The 19,065-nt window shown below is 43.9% G+C and overlaps 1 protein-coding gene across 2 annotated transcripts in view; it reads left to right on the top strand.

Annotated features, from left to right (window-relative positions):
* Positions 1 to 19,065, top strand: part of LOC138750789 (glycophorin-C-like) — a 108,078-nt gene that overhangs the window by 6,939 nt on the left and 82,074 nt on the right. The window contains exon 2 of one of the 2 annotated variants that reach the window (XM_069912930.1): positions 12,750 to 12,901. The exons of the other annotated variant lie outside the window; for it this stretch is intronic. Coding sequence (XP_069769031.1) covers positions 12,883 to 12,901 — 19 coding nt within the window. The 5' untranslated portion in view covers positions 12,750 to 12,882. The remainder of the gene's footprint in view (positions 1 to 12,749; positions 12,902 to 19,065) is intronic. 2 annotated transcript variants of the gene reach the window in all.

Genomic DNA, 19,065 nt, shown 5'->3' with positions numbered 1-19,065 from the left:
AGGGTGGCATCTCGGCGGATCAGCGGCCCCGTCACCGTGAGTCGCGGATCGGCCTGTGGCAGGGAGGGGGAGTGGGCAACGGTCCTGGCGAGGTCAGGCCCGAGGCCTCCAGTTCCGGGCGCTGGGAAGCGGCCTTGGCTTCCCCTGACACCAGCCAGGCCCCAAAACCAGCGTCCATGGTGAGACCCTGCAACGTAAACAGAGGAGGTGGGGGCGATTAGCGGGCTGACGCCAATGCATTCTCGGATTTGTTGTATTACTGTGCATGCGCTATACTGGCGCGGCGGCCAGCGGGCCACCTCTAATACATTTTTGAAATGATCTTGCAGGCCAAATATAATTATATCGTCGGCCAAATTTGGCCCGTGGGCCAGAGTTTGACATGTGTGGTATAGGGGTTAGGTACGACCGGATAACGGGTGAGAATGATTTTGTTTAACTCCCTCAAATCCTGCACTAATCGATAGGACCGTCTGGTTTTCAGACAGGTAAAATTGGGGTATTAAAAGGTGACATACAAGGTATGAGTATACCATCTTTCACCAATTGGTCAATTACTGGCTGCAGCCCCTTTCGGCCAGCCATAGGAATTGGATACTGTTTTCGTCTAATTACTTGGTCAGGGTCTTTCAAAGTAACTTGCAGGGGAGGAACATCTAACCCTCTTCTATTGCCTCTTTCTGCCCATACTGCAGGATTTATTAGTTCCCGATCCTCCTCTGTTAGTACATAAAATTGAACCCCGATACTTGATCCCTGTGGTCTGGTACCGATAGCCAATTGGTCCTGTAAATCCCGTCCCAACAAGCAAACTCCAGCTTGGGGAACTAGTAAAATATCCTCTGTTATTATCTTTTCTCCCATTTGTATCCTTACATTCTTTAGTATAGGGACCGTAAAATCTCTTCCTCCCACTCCCGAAACCAGCACTGTCCCTTCTGTTTTAACACCCTCGGGCTGTTGTAAGATACTAGACTGTAAGATCGCGTCTCCCTGGCTCACATTGGGCATTCCCTCTTAAAGTGTCCCTCCTTTTTACAATAATAGCGAAATAATGCTCCTGTTTCCCAATTTCTACCAGGGTCTCCATGGGGTCCCGGGGATGGTCGTTGTCCCCGGAATTCTCCTCTACCCCTGCCTCTGCTCTGGTCTCTACTTCCCCACCCCTGGCGCTCCTCCCAACGTCCAGGAGCTGGCACACACATTTCCCTGCTGTCCCTCCACAACTTCCTTGACTGCCTACATCCAAATCTTAGCCTTTCCTTTCTGTTTATCTTCAGACGTCTGGATGTATGCCCTTTGTGCGATCTGTAAAAGCTGTGCTATTCCCTGTTCATGCCAATTCTTTGTCTTTTGTAATTTCTTCCTGATATCTGGGGCTGAATTAGTAACAAAGCCCGTCAATACCAACTGTTCACCTGCTGGGGATCCTATATCCAACCCCCATACTGCTGTATGGCTGCACGCAATCTATTCAGAAATGCAGAGGGGGTCTCCTTGGGACCTTGGGGAGCCTCAAATGCCTTCTTAAAGTTCTGTCCTTTTGGAACAGATTCCTTCATTCCTTTTATTAGATTAACCCTGTACTCCTCCATTTGTGTGCGACCATCATTAGTAGTCTTATCCCAATTTGGGTTTACCAGGGGAAATTTAGCTTCTCCAGGTATCGCCTCTGGTCCCCCTTGGTGTTCCCTATCCCAGACACTAATCCCTGCCTGGCGAATCATTCCACGCTCATCCAAAGTAAACAGAGTCTTAAAGATCGATATTAATTCATCCCAGGTATATATATATTAGGTCCCAAAAATTGATCTAATTGTTCTGCACATCCCTGAGGGTCTTCTATCAGGGAGGCCATTTCCTTCTTAAAATTGCGCACCTCCGTACTAGTCAGAGGCACATTTACGAACCCAAGACCCCCCACATCCCCTCCCAAGGGAACCTCTCGTAAAGGTCTCATCCAGTTCATTTCTGGCTTATCCCCTCCTCTATGATGTTCTGAATGACCCTCATAATCAAAGTCTCCTCCCTCTCGTGTCAATTGAGGCGTTAATCTTGTACTCTGTGAGCGGGTCATCATACCACCCCTACTTTCTTCTTCTTTCTCTAACTGTGGAGGTGGAGGGGAAGGTAAAGAAGGGTAAAGCGTAGGTGAGAGGAGGGTGATAGGAGCTGGCACAGGGGGAGCATAACGTGGAGGAAGGGAATGTAACACATCCCATCCTTGTATTTTAGTGGCAGAGGGTTCCTCATCCTTGTTCTTTCATTCCTTTTCACTCAAAATCATTTGATCAAACATTCCACTGAGCCAACAGGCTCCATATTCTCTGCTCTCGGTATTACCTCCTTGATTTTGGTAGAGCCAGATGTTCAATGCCTGACACATCCAGTCCTCGTCGGATCCGAACTTTGGCCAATATGCCGAACTCCCTTTTATTGGATTATTAACCCATTCCTGATGGCAATACCTGACCATGGTCTGTTTATCTTTCCCATGGGTTTTCCCTGCACCCCAATCAGATAACATTAATCCTAACGGACTATGTTTAGGTATCTGATCCTCCCGTCCTTCTCCAGGACTGTTTCCCTTGCTACTCACTCCCCCCATACTAGCAGGTAAATAAATTCCTCTTACCGGGATCCAGTAGCTATTCCTAGCGCGCTTCCTTAACGTCCTCCCGTCGTTTGTTCTCAATACCTCTTCTCGGATATCACTCGCTTCGTCCACTGACCAGTCACCCATCGCCCGGGAGTCCAGCTGAATTAGCCGGGGTACACCTACCCCTGTCGTCGGGCACTCTGTCAGTGGAGGGAGTGGGATCCCGGACGAGCCCCCAATTGTGAGAAACAGCAGTACCTTCACAGATTTCGCTCGAGACAAAAATTGAGAACAAAGAACATTTATTGTACAACAGTGCAAAGTTGGGTGCTTCCCCTTACCCTGGGAATACACACACGTACTGGGGCTCTCCCAACTTTTATACAGTTCATTTCAGTGTAGAGATACCCTCCCCCCCCCCCCCAACATTGGATTGGTTTGGCATTTGGTAATTCTGTCTGTCTACGTGCAGTTTCTGTAAACTTGAAAGACCATGGGGTATCCTGTCTGGGCCCCATCATGTCATTGTCCTTATTCAAGAATCTGCCTTTGTCCTTATTCACACATCTCATCCCCCAGGAGTTACTAATTCTTTATGCAGAACTTGCTAATTCTTTCTATCACTAGAAGACCCTTATTCTATTACACTTGCGTAACCCTTCCTCACACTCTTATCGGACTTCATCCCTACTCAGCACTTACTTAACTTCCTCTAGTCTAGTCTAGTCTTCCTTATTTCATTCATACTAACTTTACTTCCTATATTCTATTATCTCTCACAAGATCAAAGATGGAATATCAATCTTTCAGTTCTTGAATAAAATAACAGTCATTTAAAGTCTTCCTTTGGGATTTGAAGCTGACTTAAAAAAAAACCTCCAAAAATAATTCTGCAAAAATTTGCTTCTTTGTATCGTTTATTTTGAGTTGAGCATTTAAACGGGCAGTTCCTAGTTCTGTGGTTTATGATGTAAAAGCTTCATGTTTTGCAAACACAAACCTTGGAACCCATACAGAGTAATTTGCACCAATGTGTATTTTCAATCGCCCCAGAAGGCAGCCAACATCATAAAGGACTTTTGTCATAACCTCTTCTCAATGCCACCTTCAAGTGGAATGTCCACAAAGCTGAGGACCAGCACTTCTCGGCTCAAGAACTCTTTCCTTCCAATTACTATCAGGCTTTTGAACCTCCCCTTGTTACACTGATCAGAGACTGCTCCAACAACACCAAAAAGGGATGGTCTGGACGATTGTTGGCCACTGTTTTTCCCCCATATGGTAATTGAATAGATGCTCTACCTATTTTTGTATTTATTATCCTTTTAATTTAATGTATATTTTTGTAGATTTGTTTTTAAATGAAGTACCTGTTCAGCTGCAGCAAGTAAGACTTTGCTGCGTATGTACATTGTACAATGTATATGATAATAAACTCATTATTATCGCATTTCCAACGCAGAAGTGCTCTTCGCTTTGGGGGAAATGCTTTCAGCGTTGATTGCAAAATGTGGGCTCCTATCTCTTTTCACATAAGGAAATGACTTCTCTCTCTATTGTGTTTTGGAATTAATTGTTGGGTCATGCTAAGGCAGTCGAGGAATGTTGCATCTGTGCTGTACCTTCAACAGATGCTCATTGTGAATTCTTCAGCTCTACCTGAAACTCAGTCATAGCAAAAAGAATTTGGGTTTGGTACTTTATTGGCTTAGATCAGTGAAAATCTATATTTTGATCTAAATTAATTGTCTATTATCAAATGTGATACAGTGAAAAGCTTGGTTTTGCATGTCATCCAGGCTTGCCACCCTCTACATAGTACATCAGGTAGTGTGATTGAAGTCAAAACACAACGCTGGAGAAACGAATCCGGTAAAGCAGTGTACTTTATGTCGCAAAGATGTGGGTACATAAACCAATGATTCAGGCTTGAACCCCTCATTAAGATATCAAGATATGAGCAAGATGTAGGCATGCACCCAAACAAAAGGGTGAGGGGCAGGGGGAGGAGCCCAGACACGCAGGTAATGGGTGAATAAGGGCACCCCAGTAAACAAGGAAAATGTGGATAGCTTGAATGGAAGGGGGTGGAGAACTGGAGGAAAGGAGACAGAGGGATGGAGAAAAGGGGGGGAGAACAGAGGGTAGGTTAGTAGAATCCAGAGAAGTTCATGTTAATCCCATCTGGTTGGAGAGTGCTGAGATGGAAAGTTACCGTTGCTCATCCTTTACAGGTGGTCTTGGTTTGACAGTACTGTCCATGAGACCTGTTAATGCAGGAATGGGATGCAGAATTGAAATGATTGGCCACTGGGAGATCCCTGTCACTGATGCCTACAGAGCGAAGGTGCTCAGTGAGGTGATCTCCCAGCCTCCTCGATAATAAGGCTGCAATGGGAGCACCACCTGCTGTAGGTGACTCCTGTGGAAGCACAAGTAAGTGTTGCATCGCTTGGAAGGACTGTTCAGGGACCCCAAATGGTGGTGAGGGAGGAGGTGTGGCTCCTCCTGCAGCCACAGGGGAAGGTGCCAAGGGGGTGATTAATATGAAGGAGTGGATGAGGGCGTCACAGAGGACTAATTAAAGCTCACATCTTCACAATTCAAAGTTGATGTCCTTGGATGGTCCATTCGCTGCCCATCTCTGCACTGTTAAAGTACAAATTAAACTAAAATTTTTGATCGTGTATCATGAGCTCTCATTCCATGGTTAAAGGTCGCATGTCACTATGGCTGGAAATATCAACACTACCTTTTGTTTCTAGCTGTCATGAGGGAGCATCATGTGTTAAGAGAGTGATATCCCAACATTCTGAAGGTAACACTGCCTTTAGCAACTGACAGACATTTGCCTCAGCTACCAAAATAAACTTGAGAGTACACTGGAAATTTGCTCAACCCTCTGGAAATGAGAATGCTAGCTAAACAAACTCCAGTTGGATACAGTAACTGATGGCGATGGTATTTTACCTGAGTAATTAATGATGGTTTAATTGAGCATTTCCTTATTAAACTGTAATCATACAGAGGAACATTCTACAATGTAGACCAACCAAAATGAGCTCTCATTCCATGGTTAAAGATTGCAGAGGCTGCATCTAGGGGAATGGGCCAGGTCCTGAATTGCTTTTTTTTGTGGAAGAATTTTGGGGTTAACTCCCTTGCCTGTTTCATCCACTAGCAGGTCATTTTCTTTATTGCAGGAAAATTATTCTCTTTGAGAGGCAACTCAGTTGAGGTGTATAAGATTATGAGAGGCATAGATAGGGTGGACATCCAGCACCTTTTCCCTATGGCAGCAATGGCCAAGACCAGAGGTAATCAATTTAAGGTAAGTGGAGGAAAGTTTAGGAGAGATGACAAGAGGCAAGTTTTTTAATCCAGAGAGTGGTCAGTGCCTGAAATGCATTGCTGGGGTTGGAGAGGTAGGTTGGTACAATAGGAGCATTCAAAAGTCTCTGAGGCACATGGATATGAGAATAATGGAGGATTATAAGGAAGCAGTAGGAAAAAAAATTGCTTGTCATGGAGTAGGTTCACAAACGGGGGCTGAAGGGCTTGTACAGAGCTATAACAGGACCATAGAACATTGAGCACAGAAATGGGCCCCTTCTGCCCTTCTAGTCTGTATGAAACATTTTTTTGGGCTAGTCCCACTGACCTGTACCCAATCCATAGCCCTCCATACCCCCCCACCCCATCCATGTCCCTGTCCAAATTCATCTTAAATGTTAAAATTGAGCCCACATTCACCACTTCATTTGGCAGCTCATTCCACACCCCCTCCACTCTCTGTGTGAGGAAGTTCCCCCTAATCTTTTTCCCTTTCACCCTCACCCATGTCCTCTGGTTTGTATCTCATTGACCCTCAGTGAAAAAAGTTTATCTACATTGACTCTGTCTGTCCCTCTCATAATTTTAAATACCTCGATCAAATCTCCGCTCAGTCTTCTACGCTCCAGGAAATAAAATCCTAACCTGTTTAAACCTTTCCCTGTAATACAGTTCCTGAGTTGCATATCTGTCTCCTATAGATGGTGAAGAGATCAGCTGAGGTTCCTCCAGCATATCAGTGCATTTACTCAGTTCCTGAAGTCCAGGCAACGTTCTAGTTAATATTCTCGGCACTTTTTCTATCTTATTGATATCTTTCTTTTTTTTTCTTTGTTCTCCCTCTATTTCACTGTGTTCCAGAATTCATTGTTGGGACATGCTCAGTAGTCGAGTAATGGTGTGACTAAGTTGTTGTACCTTCAAGAATTCTGGGAAGCTCTGCCTGAAAGTCGATCCAAGTTCCGATTATTGTCAGGGTGCATACATGTCTGTACATACAACCCTGAGATTCTTTACCTGCAAGCCAGGCAGAATTTCTGCATGTCGGTGGTGCAAAAAAAAATTACTCTGGAAAAGGTGAAAACAAAAGAGAAAATGTAAACAAGAAGGAAGTGCAATACCGAAAATAAATATTTACTAATGACTAATGTGCACAAGTCAGAGTCCTTAAATTAGTCTTTAAGTTTGTCGTTGAGGAGTCTAATGGTGGAGGGGGAGCAGCTGTTCCTGAACCTGGAGGTACTAGTCTTGTGGCACCTCGACCTCTATATATCAATAGCAAACAGAATTTTGCTTGGGTACTTTTTTTGATTAGGACAATGAAAAATCTATATTTTGATATTATTGAAATGTTTATTTGCAAGTGTGCCAAGATGCAGTGAAAAAGCTTTGTTTTGCATACTATCCAGGCATAGGACCTACAGGCAGGCATTCATACTTGTGTGGTATACGCGCCTACTTGCAAACTCCTGCCAGATGGGGAACCATAAAAGGTTATTTTATAAAAATATAACAGGCATTTTCAACCTGTTCACTGTCATTTGACATGCCCACATTTGTAGCCCGTGCCACCCAATCACACCCAATTAACCTTTAAACACTGGTATGTTTTGAAGGGTGGGAGGAAACCAGAGCACCCGGGGAAAACCCATGCAGACACCGGGAGAACGTACAAACTCTTTCCAGACAGTGTGGGATCTGAACCCAAGTCTCGATCACTGACGCAGTAACAGTGTTGGGCTAAGTGTGCTGCCCTGTAGATGCTTGAATGTGGAGCAAAAAAAGAAGTTATTGGAGGAACTCGTTGGGTTGAGCAGAATCAATCGAGGGGTGTGTGATAGTACAGACCTATCACCAATGTATATAGTGTATATAGTTACAGTATCTAGACTGTGCTTACAGCGATTGGCTGAGAGCTAAGCCACGCCTACTGTCTGGGCCTTAAAGGTTGTGTCCCTAGCCAGGTCGGATCATACCGGACTGGTCGGCCACCTGTGAAGAGCTCCTGTCTTTTGCTAATAAAAGCCTTGGTTTGGATCAACAAGTCTTTGGTTCTTTTGACGAGCTCTACAGGGTGTCAATGTTTCAGGTTTAATTGGTCTGGATTTATTTGTTCCCTTCTGTTTCTACTACTATCTTCCATTGTATATTCTCTTCATGGGGCCTTGTGCTAATTCGTCTTAAAAATGATGATATACCAGGGACACTGCAGGAAGTGAGACTTTCATTACATTGGTAGATTGTACTTGTGTAAATATCATTGAACTCTTCCTAAGAACATAGATCACAGAACATTACAGCATGTTGAAGGCCCTTCTGCCCACAATTTTGTATTGACCTCTGTCAGCCTACACCACAACAATCTAATCCTTCCCTATCTCATACCCATTTCTCGTATCTGTGAAGAGCCTGTTGAATGTCACTCGGGTACCAGTTTCCACAAACACCACCAGCAATGTTATTCTCGGCACCCACCACTCTGGTTTAAAAAAAAAACAAATTTGCCTCTGACATCTTCCTCAACTCATCTTGAACAGACATCCTCTGGTATTTGATATTGTTGCCCCAGGGAAAAATGTACTGGCTGCCTACCCTATCTAAGCCCTATTAAGTCATCCTTCATTTCTTTAAAGAGGAAACCCCTAGCTCTGTCAACCTTGTTTATAAAACACATTTCCCAATCTAGGCAGCACCCTTGTAAATCTCCTCTACATCCTTTCTGAAGCATCTACCTCCAACCCATAATAACTTGACCAGAACTGAGTGCAATAAACCAAATTTATTCTCCTCCAAGAGATGAAAATTTGTTTATAAAAATGTGAATAATGTACATTTTAAATTACATTTACCTTTTTAAACTCAAGACACACAGCACGGTAACACGAGTTACCTTTAGGCCCGCGAGCCTGGGCTACAACCCCGGTATGATTTGAACGGTGGGAGGAAACTGAAGGCCCTGGAAAAAACCCCAACAGATGCAAACAAACTCCTTACAGACAACACAGGATTTGAACCCCAGTCCTGATTGCTGATTCTGTTGCCACATTGCACCAACCGCTACACTAATTTCTCACAGTATGAATGTGGCAAACATTTTGCTTTAACAACCAGTTGGCACAAGTGGCAAACCCAGGACATGCTTCTTTCAAGACTATTTGATAATGTCCATTCGAGATCGAGTCTGCTCTGCCATTCATTGCTGAGCTGATCCATTTTCCCACTCATCCCCACTCCCCTACCTTCTCACCATAACCTTCTGATACCCTGTGAATCTGCCTGAAAAACACCCAATGACTTGGCCCCCACAGCTGCCTGTGGAGCACATTCTATAGGTTCACCACCCTCTGGCTAAAGAAGTTCCTCCACATCTGTTTTAAATGAGCACCCTTCAAACCTAAAGTTAAGCACTCTTGTCATTGACTCCCCTATCATAGGAAACAACTTTGCCACATCTACTGTCTCCAGGCCTTTCAAAATGCTTCTGAGGTTCCCCTCATCCTTCTGAACTCCCAAGGAGTACTGTCCAAGGGCTGTCAATCATTCCTTGTATGTTAATCCCTTCATTCCAGGAATCATTCTAGTGAATAATATTCAACATTGGAATCATTGAATGGGTAAGAAAAATCTTTCTTAATCCTTTTTGTTGAATTTTCAGGATTTGCTATTTTAAAGCAATGAAGTTTCAGCTAAAATAGAATAAATGTTATGATGGCAGGACATCTTTCTGAACATTTGACTGCTTCTTTCTTCCAAGAGACTACTGATCACCTCTGCATTTACATCTTTTATTTCAGATTTCCAGCATCTGCAATTTTTTTGTTTTTATTGCCCTTTTATTTGGACTTCCTTTCTGTATCTGTCCTTCATGATTTTAAAGACTCCACAGATTGACCCTGTTTTTTTCCTCTTTTTGGGAGAAATTTCCATGTGGGTATTTCCAGTAGCATCTGCAGCATCTGCTGTGTTCTATATTGCAGTTCCATCATTTCATTTCTTTTGTGTACTCCTTCATCTCCTTTCTACTTCACCTTCAGACCCATCATTCACCTCCCTTTCTCAATGGGCACTGATGCATTTGCACTGTCTCTACCTCATTCTGTCCACCACCTTGCTACCAGAAGCATCTTTTCTTCAAGCATCTCTTAGATTTTCCTCATTCTTAAATTTAGACGTACAACATGGTAGCAGGCCCTTTCTGCCCACAAGCTTGTGCCACCCAATTGATTTACCACATTTTGATTGGTGAGAGGAAACTGTTACATTCAGACACAAGGAGAATGTACAAACTCAATACAGACCGCAAAGATTTGAATCCTGGACACTAACCATATCTTTCTGGTGAAAGGTTCAAGGGTCTACATGTTAACTCTGCTTTTCACACCTCAGATGTGCGCGTGCGCACCCCCATGGGGTGAATGAAAGTACCCCACAGGTTTCCATGACCATTAAAATTAATGATCTCCCATCTGTTGTTCTCCCAACCAGTGGAAATCATTTTTCATAGTGGACATTAGAACATAAGAAATAGCAAGTGAGCCCAGAGGTTCGCTTCAGCCTGATCACCTTCATAAGGCACCATCAATCTCCTTTTACAATTTTAAATACTTCTCTTTGTTGCTTCTCAGTTCTGGCATTCAAGTCTTTTTTTAAATTTGAGAGATTCACTACAATATCAATGTTAGATTAGGGACATGGCTGATAATTCATTCATGGCTTGGACAAAAGATGCATTTTCTATGAATAAACTCTCCCTTGAAACCTATATGATTTATGAGGTGATGCTTCAATATTTTGTACATTTTTGCTGATTAAAATTAGGTTTTTCAATCTAGTTTGGTTTTTGCAGGAACCTATGGTATACAAACCAATTCAGCCCACGTCCTAGATGTTCACCAATAGACTGTATGCTCAACCCATTTCCTGGTTCTAAGTTCATGGTACCACAGATTATGGGACTTCAAGTTCTACCCAAAGTATTTTCTTAATGATAATGACTTTATTGTATAATTATTGTACAAGGTACATCTGCATCAAAACTTATACTTGTAAAGAAAAACTATAATTGAGCAGTACAGTTAGGGTTGCGGTTAGTTCATCACTATTGCAGCACCAGTAACTGGAATACAAGTGCAGGGATGTGATGTTGGGGGTTTAGAAGGCCCTGGTGAGACCTTACTTGGAGGATTGTGAGCAGTTCTGGGCTCCTCATTTATGAAAGGATGTTCTGCCAATAGGAAGGGTTTAAAGGAAGTTAACAAGGATGATTCCAGGAATGAAAGGGTTATCATAGGAGGAACTTTGATGAAGAACTCAACCCCAAAATGTTGGTTATATATCGTTATCTTTGCTATATAAAGTACATTGTTTGACCTGCTGAGTTTCTCCACTATTTCGTATCATATGAGGAATGACTGACTGCTCTTGGCCTGTACTTGTTGGAATTTAGGAGAATGAGGGGGGATCTCATTGAAACAGTTTGAATGTTGAAAGGTGTGGACAGAGTAGATGTAGAAAGGTTGTTCCCCACGGTGGGAGAGTCTAGGACAAGAGGGAACAACTTCAAGATTGAAGGGCGTCCACTTAGAACAGAGATGTGGGGGAATTTCTTTACCAAATGGTAGTGAATCTGTGGAATTTGTTGCCAAAGGTGGTTGTGGAGGCCATTGTTGAGTGTTTTTAAGGGAGAGATTGATAGGTGCTTGATTTTTGGGGAGAAGGCCAGTCAGTGGGGCTGGGTGGGAAAATGAATGGTGAGACAGACTTGATTGGCTGGCAAACCTATTTCTGCTCTGATGTCTGTGTTTGAATCTTTCCCTGTCTCGAAGGAGTTTGTATGTTCTCCTGTGACTGTGTGGACTTCCTCTGAGTGCTCTTGTTTCCTCCCATGTTCCAAAGACATATGGGGTTCATGGGTTAATGATCACATGGGTGTATTTGGGCAGCATGGTTGGTGTAGGGGTTAGTACAACACCGTTACAGCCAGCAGTCAAGATTGAGGTTCGAACCCTGCGCTGTTTGTAAGGAGTTTGTACGTTCTCCCCGTGTCTGTGTGGGTTTTCCCTGGGAGTCCGTTTCCTCCCTCCATTTGAGACATACAGCAGGGGAATAAGTTAATTGGGTGTAATTTGGTGGTACAGATTTGTGGGCCAAAATGGCCTATTATCATGCTTTATGTCTAAAATTTAAAATGAAAAAGACAGGAATCAGAGTTCAATGGATGGAGGGGAGACAGGGGATGGAGTCCGAATCCTTGATGGATTCTGCTATGATTGATACCTTCTGCATTCCTGCAGGAATTGCCAAACCAAGCTGTGAGCCATTCAGTCAGCATACTTTCCACAGTGCATCTGTCGAAGTTTGATTGATGGTTTGCTAAATGTCTTCAGGCCCCTGAAAAAATAGAGGTGCTGGTTTGCCTTCTTTATGATTGCCTCAATGTGCTGGCTATAGGAAATGTCTTCTGAAATATGGGCTCCCAGGAGCTTGAAGGTTCCAAGTCTCTCCTCCTTCTGCCCATCAATGCAGGCAGGCACATGGTCTCTCAGGCTCCCTTCCTCAAATCTTCAATAAGCTCCTTGGTTTTCGTGATGTTAATGTTCACGTGAATAGTCAGATGAGCCCTTTTACCTAAATGATCTCTGTGGGGATAAATTTCCTGGAATGTGCTCGTGAGCCTTTGGAAATGGGCTTGATGTAATATTGTGATCCAAGTGCCTGGAAAGGATTCCTTTTGTCAGAGAAATTGATAGTTTCTCCTCTAGTTCCCTCAATTGTGTTTCCAATCAAAATAATTGTGCTCTTTCATTTTGCATTTCAGACCAGGAGGCGTTAGATCGATTTCCTCACTTGTTCATCTGCTTTAATTTGGTCTCCTGACGAAGAGCCATAGCTGTATTTACTTCAATTTTCCTCTTCCCCCTTGCTCCATGGTAACCTGCTAGACTTGGACAATGTCAACCATTCTCCCAGGTAACGGCATTTTGAAATAAAGTGAATGTTTCAGGGTGGGTGTTGAGACTCTTGTGATGCTTTGACAAGAGGGGAGATACATAAAGATCTGAGAGGTAAGTTTTCTGAAGAGAGTGATGTTTAATTGAAATGAGCTGTTAGAGGAGGTGGTGGAGGAAAATAGTCTTGCAGTGTTTGAGGTTTTTGGACAAGTACTTAGAAAGGAAAGACACTGAGGGTTAGGGCCTTGCAGGCAAATATGGTTACATCATAATTAATGCAGATATGGTCGTCTGAAAGGAACCGTTTCGTGCTATGTAACCCTTTCTTCCATCACTTTTTTTGATTCTTGAATTCCTTAGTGGCCATCCCCTCCCTGCGTCTGATCATCTGTTCTTCCCAAATTCTAGCATCTTGTGTACTGACCACACCAGCAGTGTGAGTATAAGACAGCTTTAATAAACTAATATGTACACTAAGAGGGTCTTGTCTCTCTGCAAGATGAACCTGGAAGGCTAAACTGTAGCTCTGGACTGCTTTATAGACAAGGTCACCTAGTGGTGTAATTACATATCACCACATTCACCCCCCTTAAAAAAATTGTTATTCCCCCCATCCTCCTTCCCTTGTTTGTAAGTTCATAAGTCCAAAATTTTTCGTGGCTTCCGTTGCCTTCTGTACCTCCTTGGTAGTGGTATAGGGGTGGGGAGTGCGGTCTGTCTTTCGGCCTTTCTCGGTGGAGGTGTGGGAGTGGGAAGTACTGGTTGGTCATGTGGCCATATGGGCTGGGGATTCTCTTGAATGGGATTAGGTCTGCCATCAAGTCTAGGGTTGACTAACCCCTGGTCAATGAAACTTTCAGTGCTTCCACTATCTATTAAGCAATTTACTCTCACATCATTAATTTTGATGCACACAGTGGCGTCAGATAAATTGTGTGGACTTGACTGATTCATGCGTAGGGAAGCAAGTCCTTCGTGTCCTTCTATCCGATAGTACTCGGTGTCATATTCATCTCCTGAAGACTGTGTCCTCTGCTCTGTTGCATTTGTCCAAGATGGCCGGCTGCACATGGCATTCTTCTTCTGTTTGTGAAGAAAGAAGTGCTTTTCCGCCTCTCATTAGCATGAGAATGGGCCTTGGCTAGGGCCTTGGGGCTTCTGTTCTGCTCATGTTTTCCACAGTTGGAACAGACATTTTCTCTGGCAGGGCAGAGGGCTCTGGGGTGCTTTCTTTGTCCACAGAAAAAGCACTTGGGACCCTCACTGTTGCTGCAGTGAATTCCTGTGAAGCAGCACACTTTTCTTTTCGTGGGGCTAGAGAATCCAGCAGTGTGACATTTGTCCTAGCCCCAGGGTCCTGTGAGTACTTCTCCAATTCTTTCTTGGTGCTTTCTAAAGCTTCTGCAATAGTCTCTGCCTCATCTAGCCCCACCATTCCTTTCTCCAGCAATCGATGGTCTCAGTGGACCACATGCCCGCAACAATTCTGTCCATCATAAGGTCCTCCGCATACTCTTGGGCTGATACTGCTTTAAAGTTGCAGCCTCTCGCCAGGTCTTTCAGAGAGAGTATAAAGTCTCTGGCAGACTCCCCTACTTGTGTCCTGGTCATGAGCCTATACCGGGAGTAGAGTTTGCTATGCCCCTTACTGTAATGCTTCTGTAAAGTTCTCATTGCCTCTTGGTAGGACCTGGCATCCTGTATAAGGGAATAAGGGTGGTCTCCTATCTGCGTTAACAGCAGCATTAATAGCTCTTTATCTGATGCCTCAGCACCCTCTACGTAATTCAGAAAGCATCTCTGCCAGCGGCCGAAGTGCGTGCCGGCTCCAGGATTTCTGGGGTCGAGCTCCAGCCTGTCTGGTCGCAGCACATGGCTAAGCCGCATTCTCTTGTCCCTTAGGTAATGTGGGTGTACCCTGGAGGTCGTTCCCAGTCTCCACGTGGTCTCTGTGTTTAGGTGTAGCAAGGGTGGACCCTGGGGTACTGGGAGCTCCTGGTAAAGCCTCTGTGGAGCTTGTGTCTGCTGGAGGAGTAACCTGGGTGCTTGGGGCTGTTGGCTGAGTCTATGGCTTTGGGACGTTTGCAGCGGACTTAGGGTGGATCCCAGAGGTAGCAGTTTCCTTGGCTCTGGCGTGGTCGGGAATTCTGCACATATGTGGCGATCGGGAGCACGACTTGTGGAGATCCTTCCACCCACACTTGTAGTGGCCCCATTCTGATTGGACTGGGGTTTGAGGTCGGCGGTGCCTGTACCAGCGAACCTACAGGCAGGCAACGCTGTTGGCTGTTTCTTACCTGCCCTATCGTACTTCTGTGGTCTTCCCCGCATTCCACGATGATTCCAGTACAGCGGTCCCTTGCCGTCTCTGTCCTCAGATGCACGTGTGTGCTGGTTGTTCCTGGATTCCATTCCCCAGGAAGAGTCTCCAGGTGGTTGGGAATGCGTGTTGGAGCAGGAGCAGCTTCCATGCAAGTAGCTATGATATTAGTTTATTAAATTGTACTGACAATAACCACACTAGCAGTGCGAGTATAAGACAGCTTTAATAAATTAATATGTACTCTAAGAGGTCTTGTCTCTCTGCAAGATGAATCTGGAAGGCTAGACTGTAGCTCTGGACTGCTTTCTAGACAAGGTCACTGGGATGACCCCTGGTGATCTAGTAGCGTAATTACATATCACCACATCTTGATCATCCTGACTTTAAAGAAATCTTTTATTGATACAATGCCTCCTTCAGTTAAGTCCCTAATATAGTCGACCTCTCTCCCTTTCTTTATATTCTAGGTGTTCCTTTCAAAACCCACTTCTGTGAACAAGTTTTTAGACATTTCTCTTTAATTATGCTTGTTTGTGCATAATTAATAGGGGAAGTGTTGATTTTGGGTATTTAATGGCATGGTGAGAAGGAAGTTTGAAAAGTGTTTGTTATTTTACAGCCAGAGTGTGGTGGGTGCCACGAAGCCTAATATCTGAGGTAAATAGAACTTGCAGGTAGAGGGATGGGAGACTGAATTTGCTGTTGTAATAGACTGGCTGCGGACTCCTGATTTCTACATTTTGGTATTAAATTCTGCATGAAACCTTTCATGACATATTTGAAAAGTCCTAACATAATGAGGACTCTACAATTTTAAAAGGAGACTTTGATTTGTAGATGAATTTTTTTCAGATTTATTGTTAAGAGTACTTGTACAACATCACATATAACCCTGAGATTCTTTTTCCTGTGCATGAGGCAGATGACCATTTATTGGAAGTGTAAAAAAAACTGTATTCAACATGTAAACAAATAAAGAAATATAAACAAACTCTGTCAAAAATACAGAGAGGAAAGAATAAAGTGCAAAAGTTAGCCCGTGCACCAGTCACTGAGTTTGTTGTTGAGGAGTCTGATGGTGGAGGGGGAGCAGCTGTTCCTGAACCAGGTGGTGCGAGTCGTGTGGTACCGAGACCTTTTTCCTGATGGTATGATGACCTGTGATGTGTCCACTACCTTTTGCAGGGCTTTAGACTCGGGGTATTGGTATCCTCATACCAGACGGGTCAGCACAGGGTTTATAGGATCATACCAAACCTCGCAAATTCCTGAGGAAGTAGAGGATTTGATGTATTTTCTTCACAATACAAGATAGTGACTCCCAAGAACATAAATTTGCTCACTTCTTCTCTAATTTCCCCCAATGATCACTTAGAGAACCTCTGATTTTTTTTACCCCCCTTGGTTTTGGTGACATTGGGTGCACCATTCAGCCCAGTTTTCAATCTCCCTCCTGGATGAGCAGGTTGTCCAGGTACATCAAACACTGTTCTTGCTTAAAAGTAGGGCCTTGCAGAAAATGAACAGGTCGGGCTGCGGAGGTGGGTAAAAGAACCTGAGTTACCATTGAGGGTTGATGCTCTTTCAGATGCTCAAACTCCCATCAAATTCAGCATGATCCTTCTTTCAAACAAAATCTGATAAGTCTCCCTCTGTGGGGAATGCTTGTCACATAAGCCCTAGGAATGTGGTGCGAAGCATTCCTTCAACATTAATTAGTCATCTGTCTCTTGACTTGCTTCTCAATGCATTGAATTCAGTTGGGATAAGAGTGCAGGTGTATATTTAGGGAGATATCACATGAGCAGTATTTTATATGTCATTAGGAAATACGTTTTAGATATTTTTGGAGGGCTGATAGTCTATATCAGGGATTTTCAAACTTATTATTTCCACTTACAGAAATAGTAAGGGATTGCCTAAGGTGGTATGTGAGTAGAAAGAAAAAAGGTTTGAAAACTACCATTTTAATCGTACCTCATTGACTCGTTATGTGCATGGTTTCATTACTCCAAAGGAAATGGGCCAATAACAATTTTTCTCAAGCAAAATATTTCAGAAACAATTGGGTCTAGAGCAGTGGTTCTCGACCTTTTATTCCCTAATCCCTTACTAATCACAGAGCACTTACGGCATAGGGATTACTTAAGGTGGTATGTGAGTGGAAAGAAAATGTTTGAAAACTGCTGGTCTATATCAGAAGACGATGCAGGTGTTTTCCTGCCTTTTGATTTGTCTGTACTTTACTGCAGTTCAGATTTTTAAAAAATTCTTGGAGGCATAGATAAAGCAGACAATCAGCACCTTTTTCCCAGAGGATATCTATTCAAAGTGAAGGGAGGAAAGTTTAGGGGAGACATCAGCCTATGGGCCTTACATACACAAAGTTATAGGTGCATTGCCAGGAGTGGTAGTGAAGTATGGGACAACAGGGGGATTTAAGAGTCTCTTGGAAGACTACACAAAAGAGTCTGGAAAAACAACCACCTGAAGAAACACACAAAGATCAGCGTGTACAGAGCCGTTGTCATACCCACGCTCCTGTTCGGTTCTGAATCATGGGTCCTCTACCAGCATCACCTACGGCTCCTAGAACGCTTCCATCAGCGCTGTCTCCGCTCCATCCTCAACATTCATTGGAATGACTTCATCACCAACATCGAAGTACTCGAGCTGGCAGAGTCTGCAAGCAAGCGTCGAATCCACGCTGCTGAAGACCCAACTGCACTGGGTGGGTCACATCTCCAGAATGGAGGACCATCGCCTTCCCAAGATCGTGTTCTATGGCGAGCTCTCCACTGGCCACCGAGACAGAGGTGCACCAAAGAAGAGGTACAAGGACTGCTTAAAGAAATCTCTTGGTGCCTGCCCCATTGACCACCACCAGTGGGCCAATATCACCTCCAACCGTGCATCTTGGTGCCTCACAGTTCGGCGGGCAGCAACCTCCTTTGAAGAAGACCGCAGAGTCCACCTCACTGACAAAAGACAAAGGAGGAAAACCCAACCCCCAACCCCAACCCACCAATTTTCCCTTGCAAACGCTGCAACTGTGCCTGCCTGTCCTGCATCAGACTTGTCAGTCACCAACGAGCCTGCAGCAGACGTGGACATACCCCTCCATAAATCTTCGTCCGTGAAACCAAGCCAAAGAAAGAAAGAAAGAAAGATAGGGAAAATAGGATTGAGGTTGGGAGGGTCCAGTATTTTTATTCTTTGGTAGGTATATTTCAGTCAGCACAGCATTGTGGCTGACGGGACTATACAGTACTGTAACGTTGTATGTTAATACTATTACAGCCAAAGCTATATTAACCAATCCAACTAAAATGTGTTGAACCTCATCAGCACATTGAAGGTTATATGAATAAAACTCGTAGTCTTGCTGTTTCGATTCTGATGAAGCCAAGAAATGAATTGACGCATGAATGTGTGAAAAGATACAAAGAAAAAAACATGAAGATGCTGCTGTGAACATGGAGAAGCTGGAGAGACTCTCAGGCAGCATCTGTAGAGCGAAGTGGACAATCTGTCCAAATCTAAGTATGTACATGCCTGTGGAATGGAAGGCCTTTGAAATGCAAGTGAACAATACAACTTACTCATCCAGGACAGCCTTAAACCTGATGGCATAAATAGAGATTTTTTAATTTTCCCCCTCTAAATTTGGATACCCCTGCTTCCATGAAGGGCAGCACAGTTAGCCTGGTGGTGAGCAGAATGGTGTTCCAGTGCCAGTGATCGGGTTTGAACCCTGCACAGACCGGAATGAGTTTGTATGTTCTCCCAATGTCTGCATTGGTACTCCAGTTTCCTCCCACTGTTTGAAATGTAGGATTTGGAGGGAAGTGACCAGAGGT

This window comes from Narcine bancroftii, unplaced genomic scaffold (assembly GCF_036971445.1).
Source record: "Narcine bancroftii isolate sNarBan1 unplaced genomic scaffold, sNarBan1.hap1 Scaffold_267, whole genome shotgun sequence".
Lineage (NCBI taxonomy): Eukaryota > Metazoa > Chordata > Chondrichthyes > Torpediniformes > Narcinidae > Narcine > Narcine bancroftii.
The sequence above is the reverse complement of the archived record's forward strand: the minus strand, read 5'-3'. Positions and strand labels throughout refer to the sequence as shown.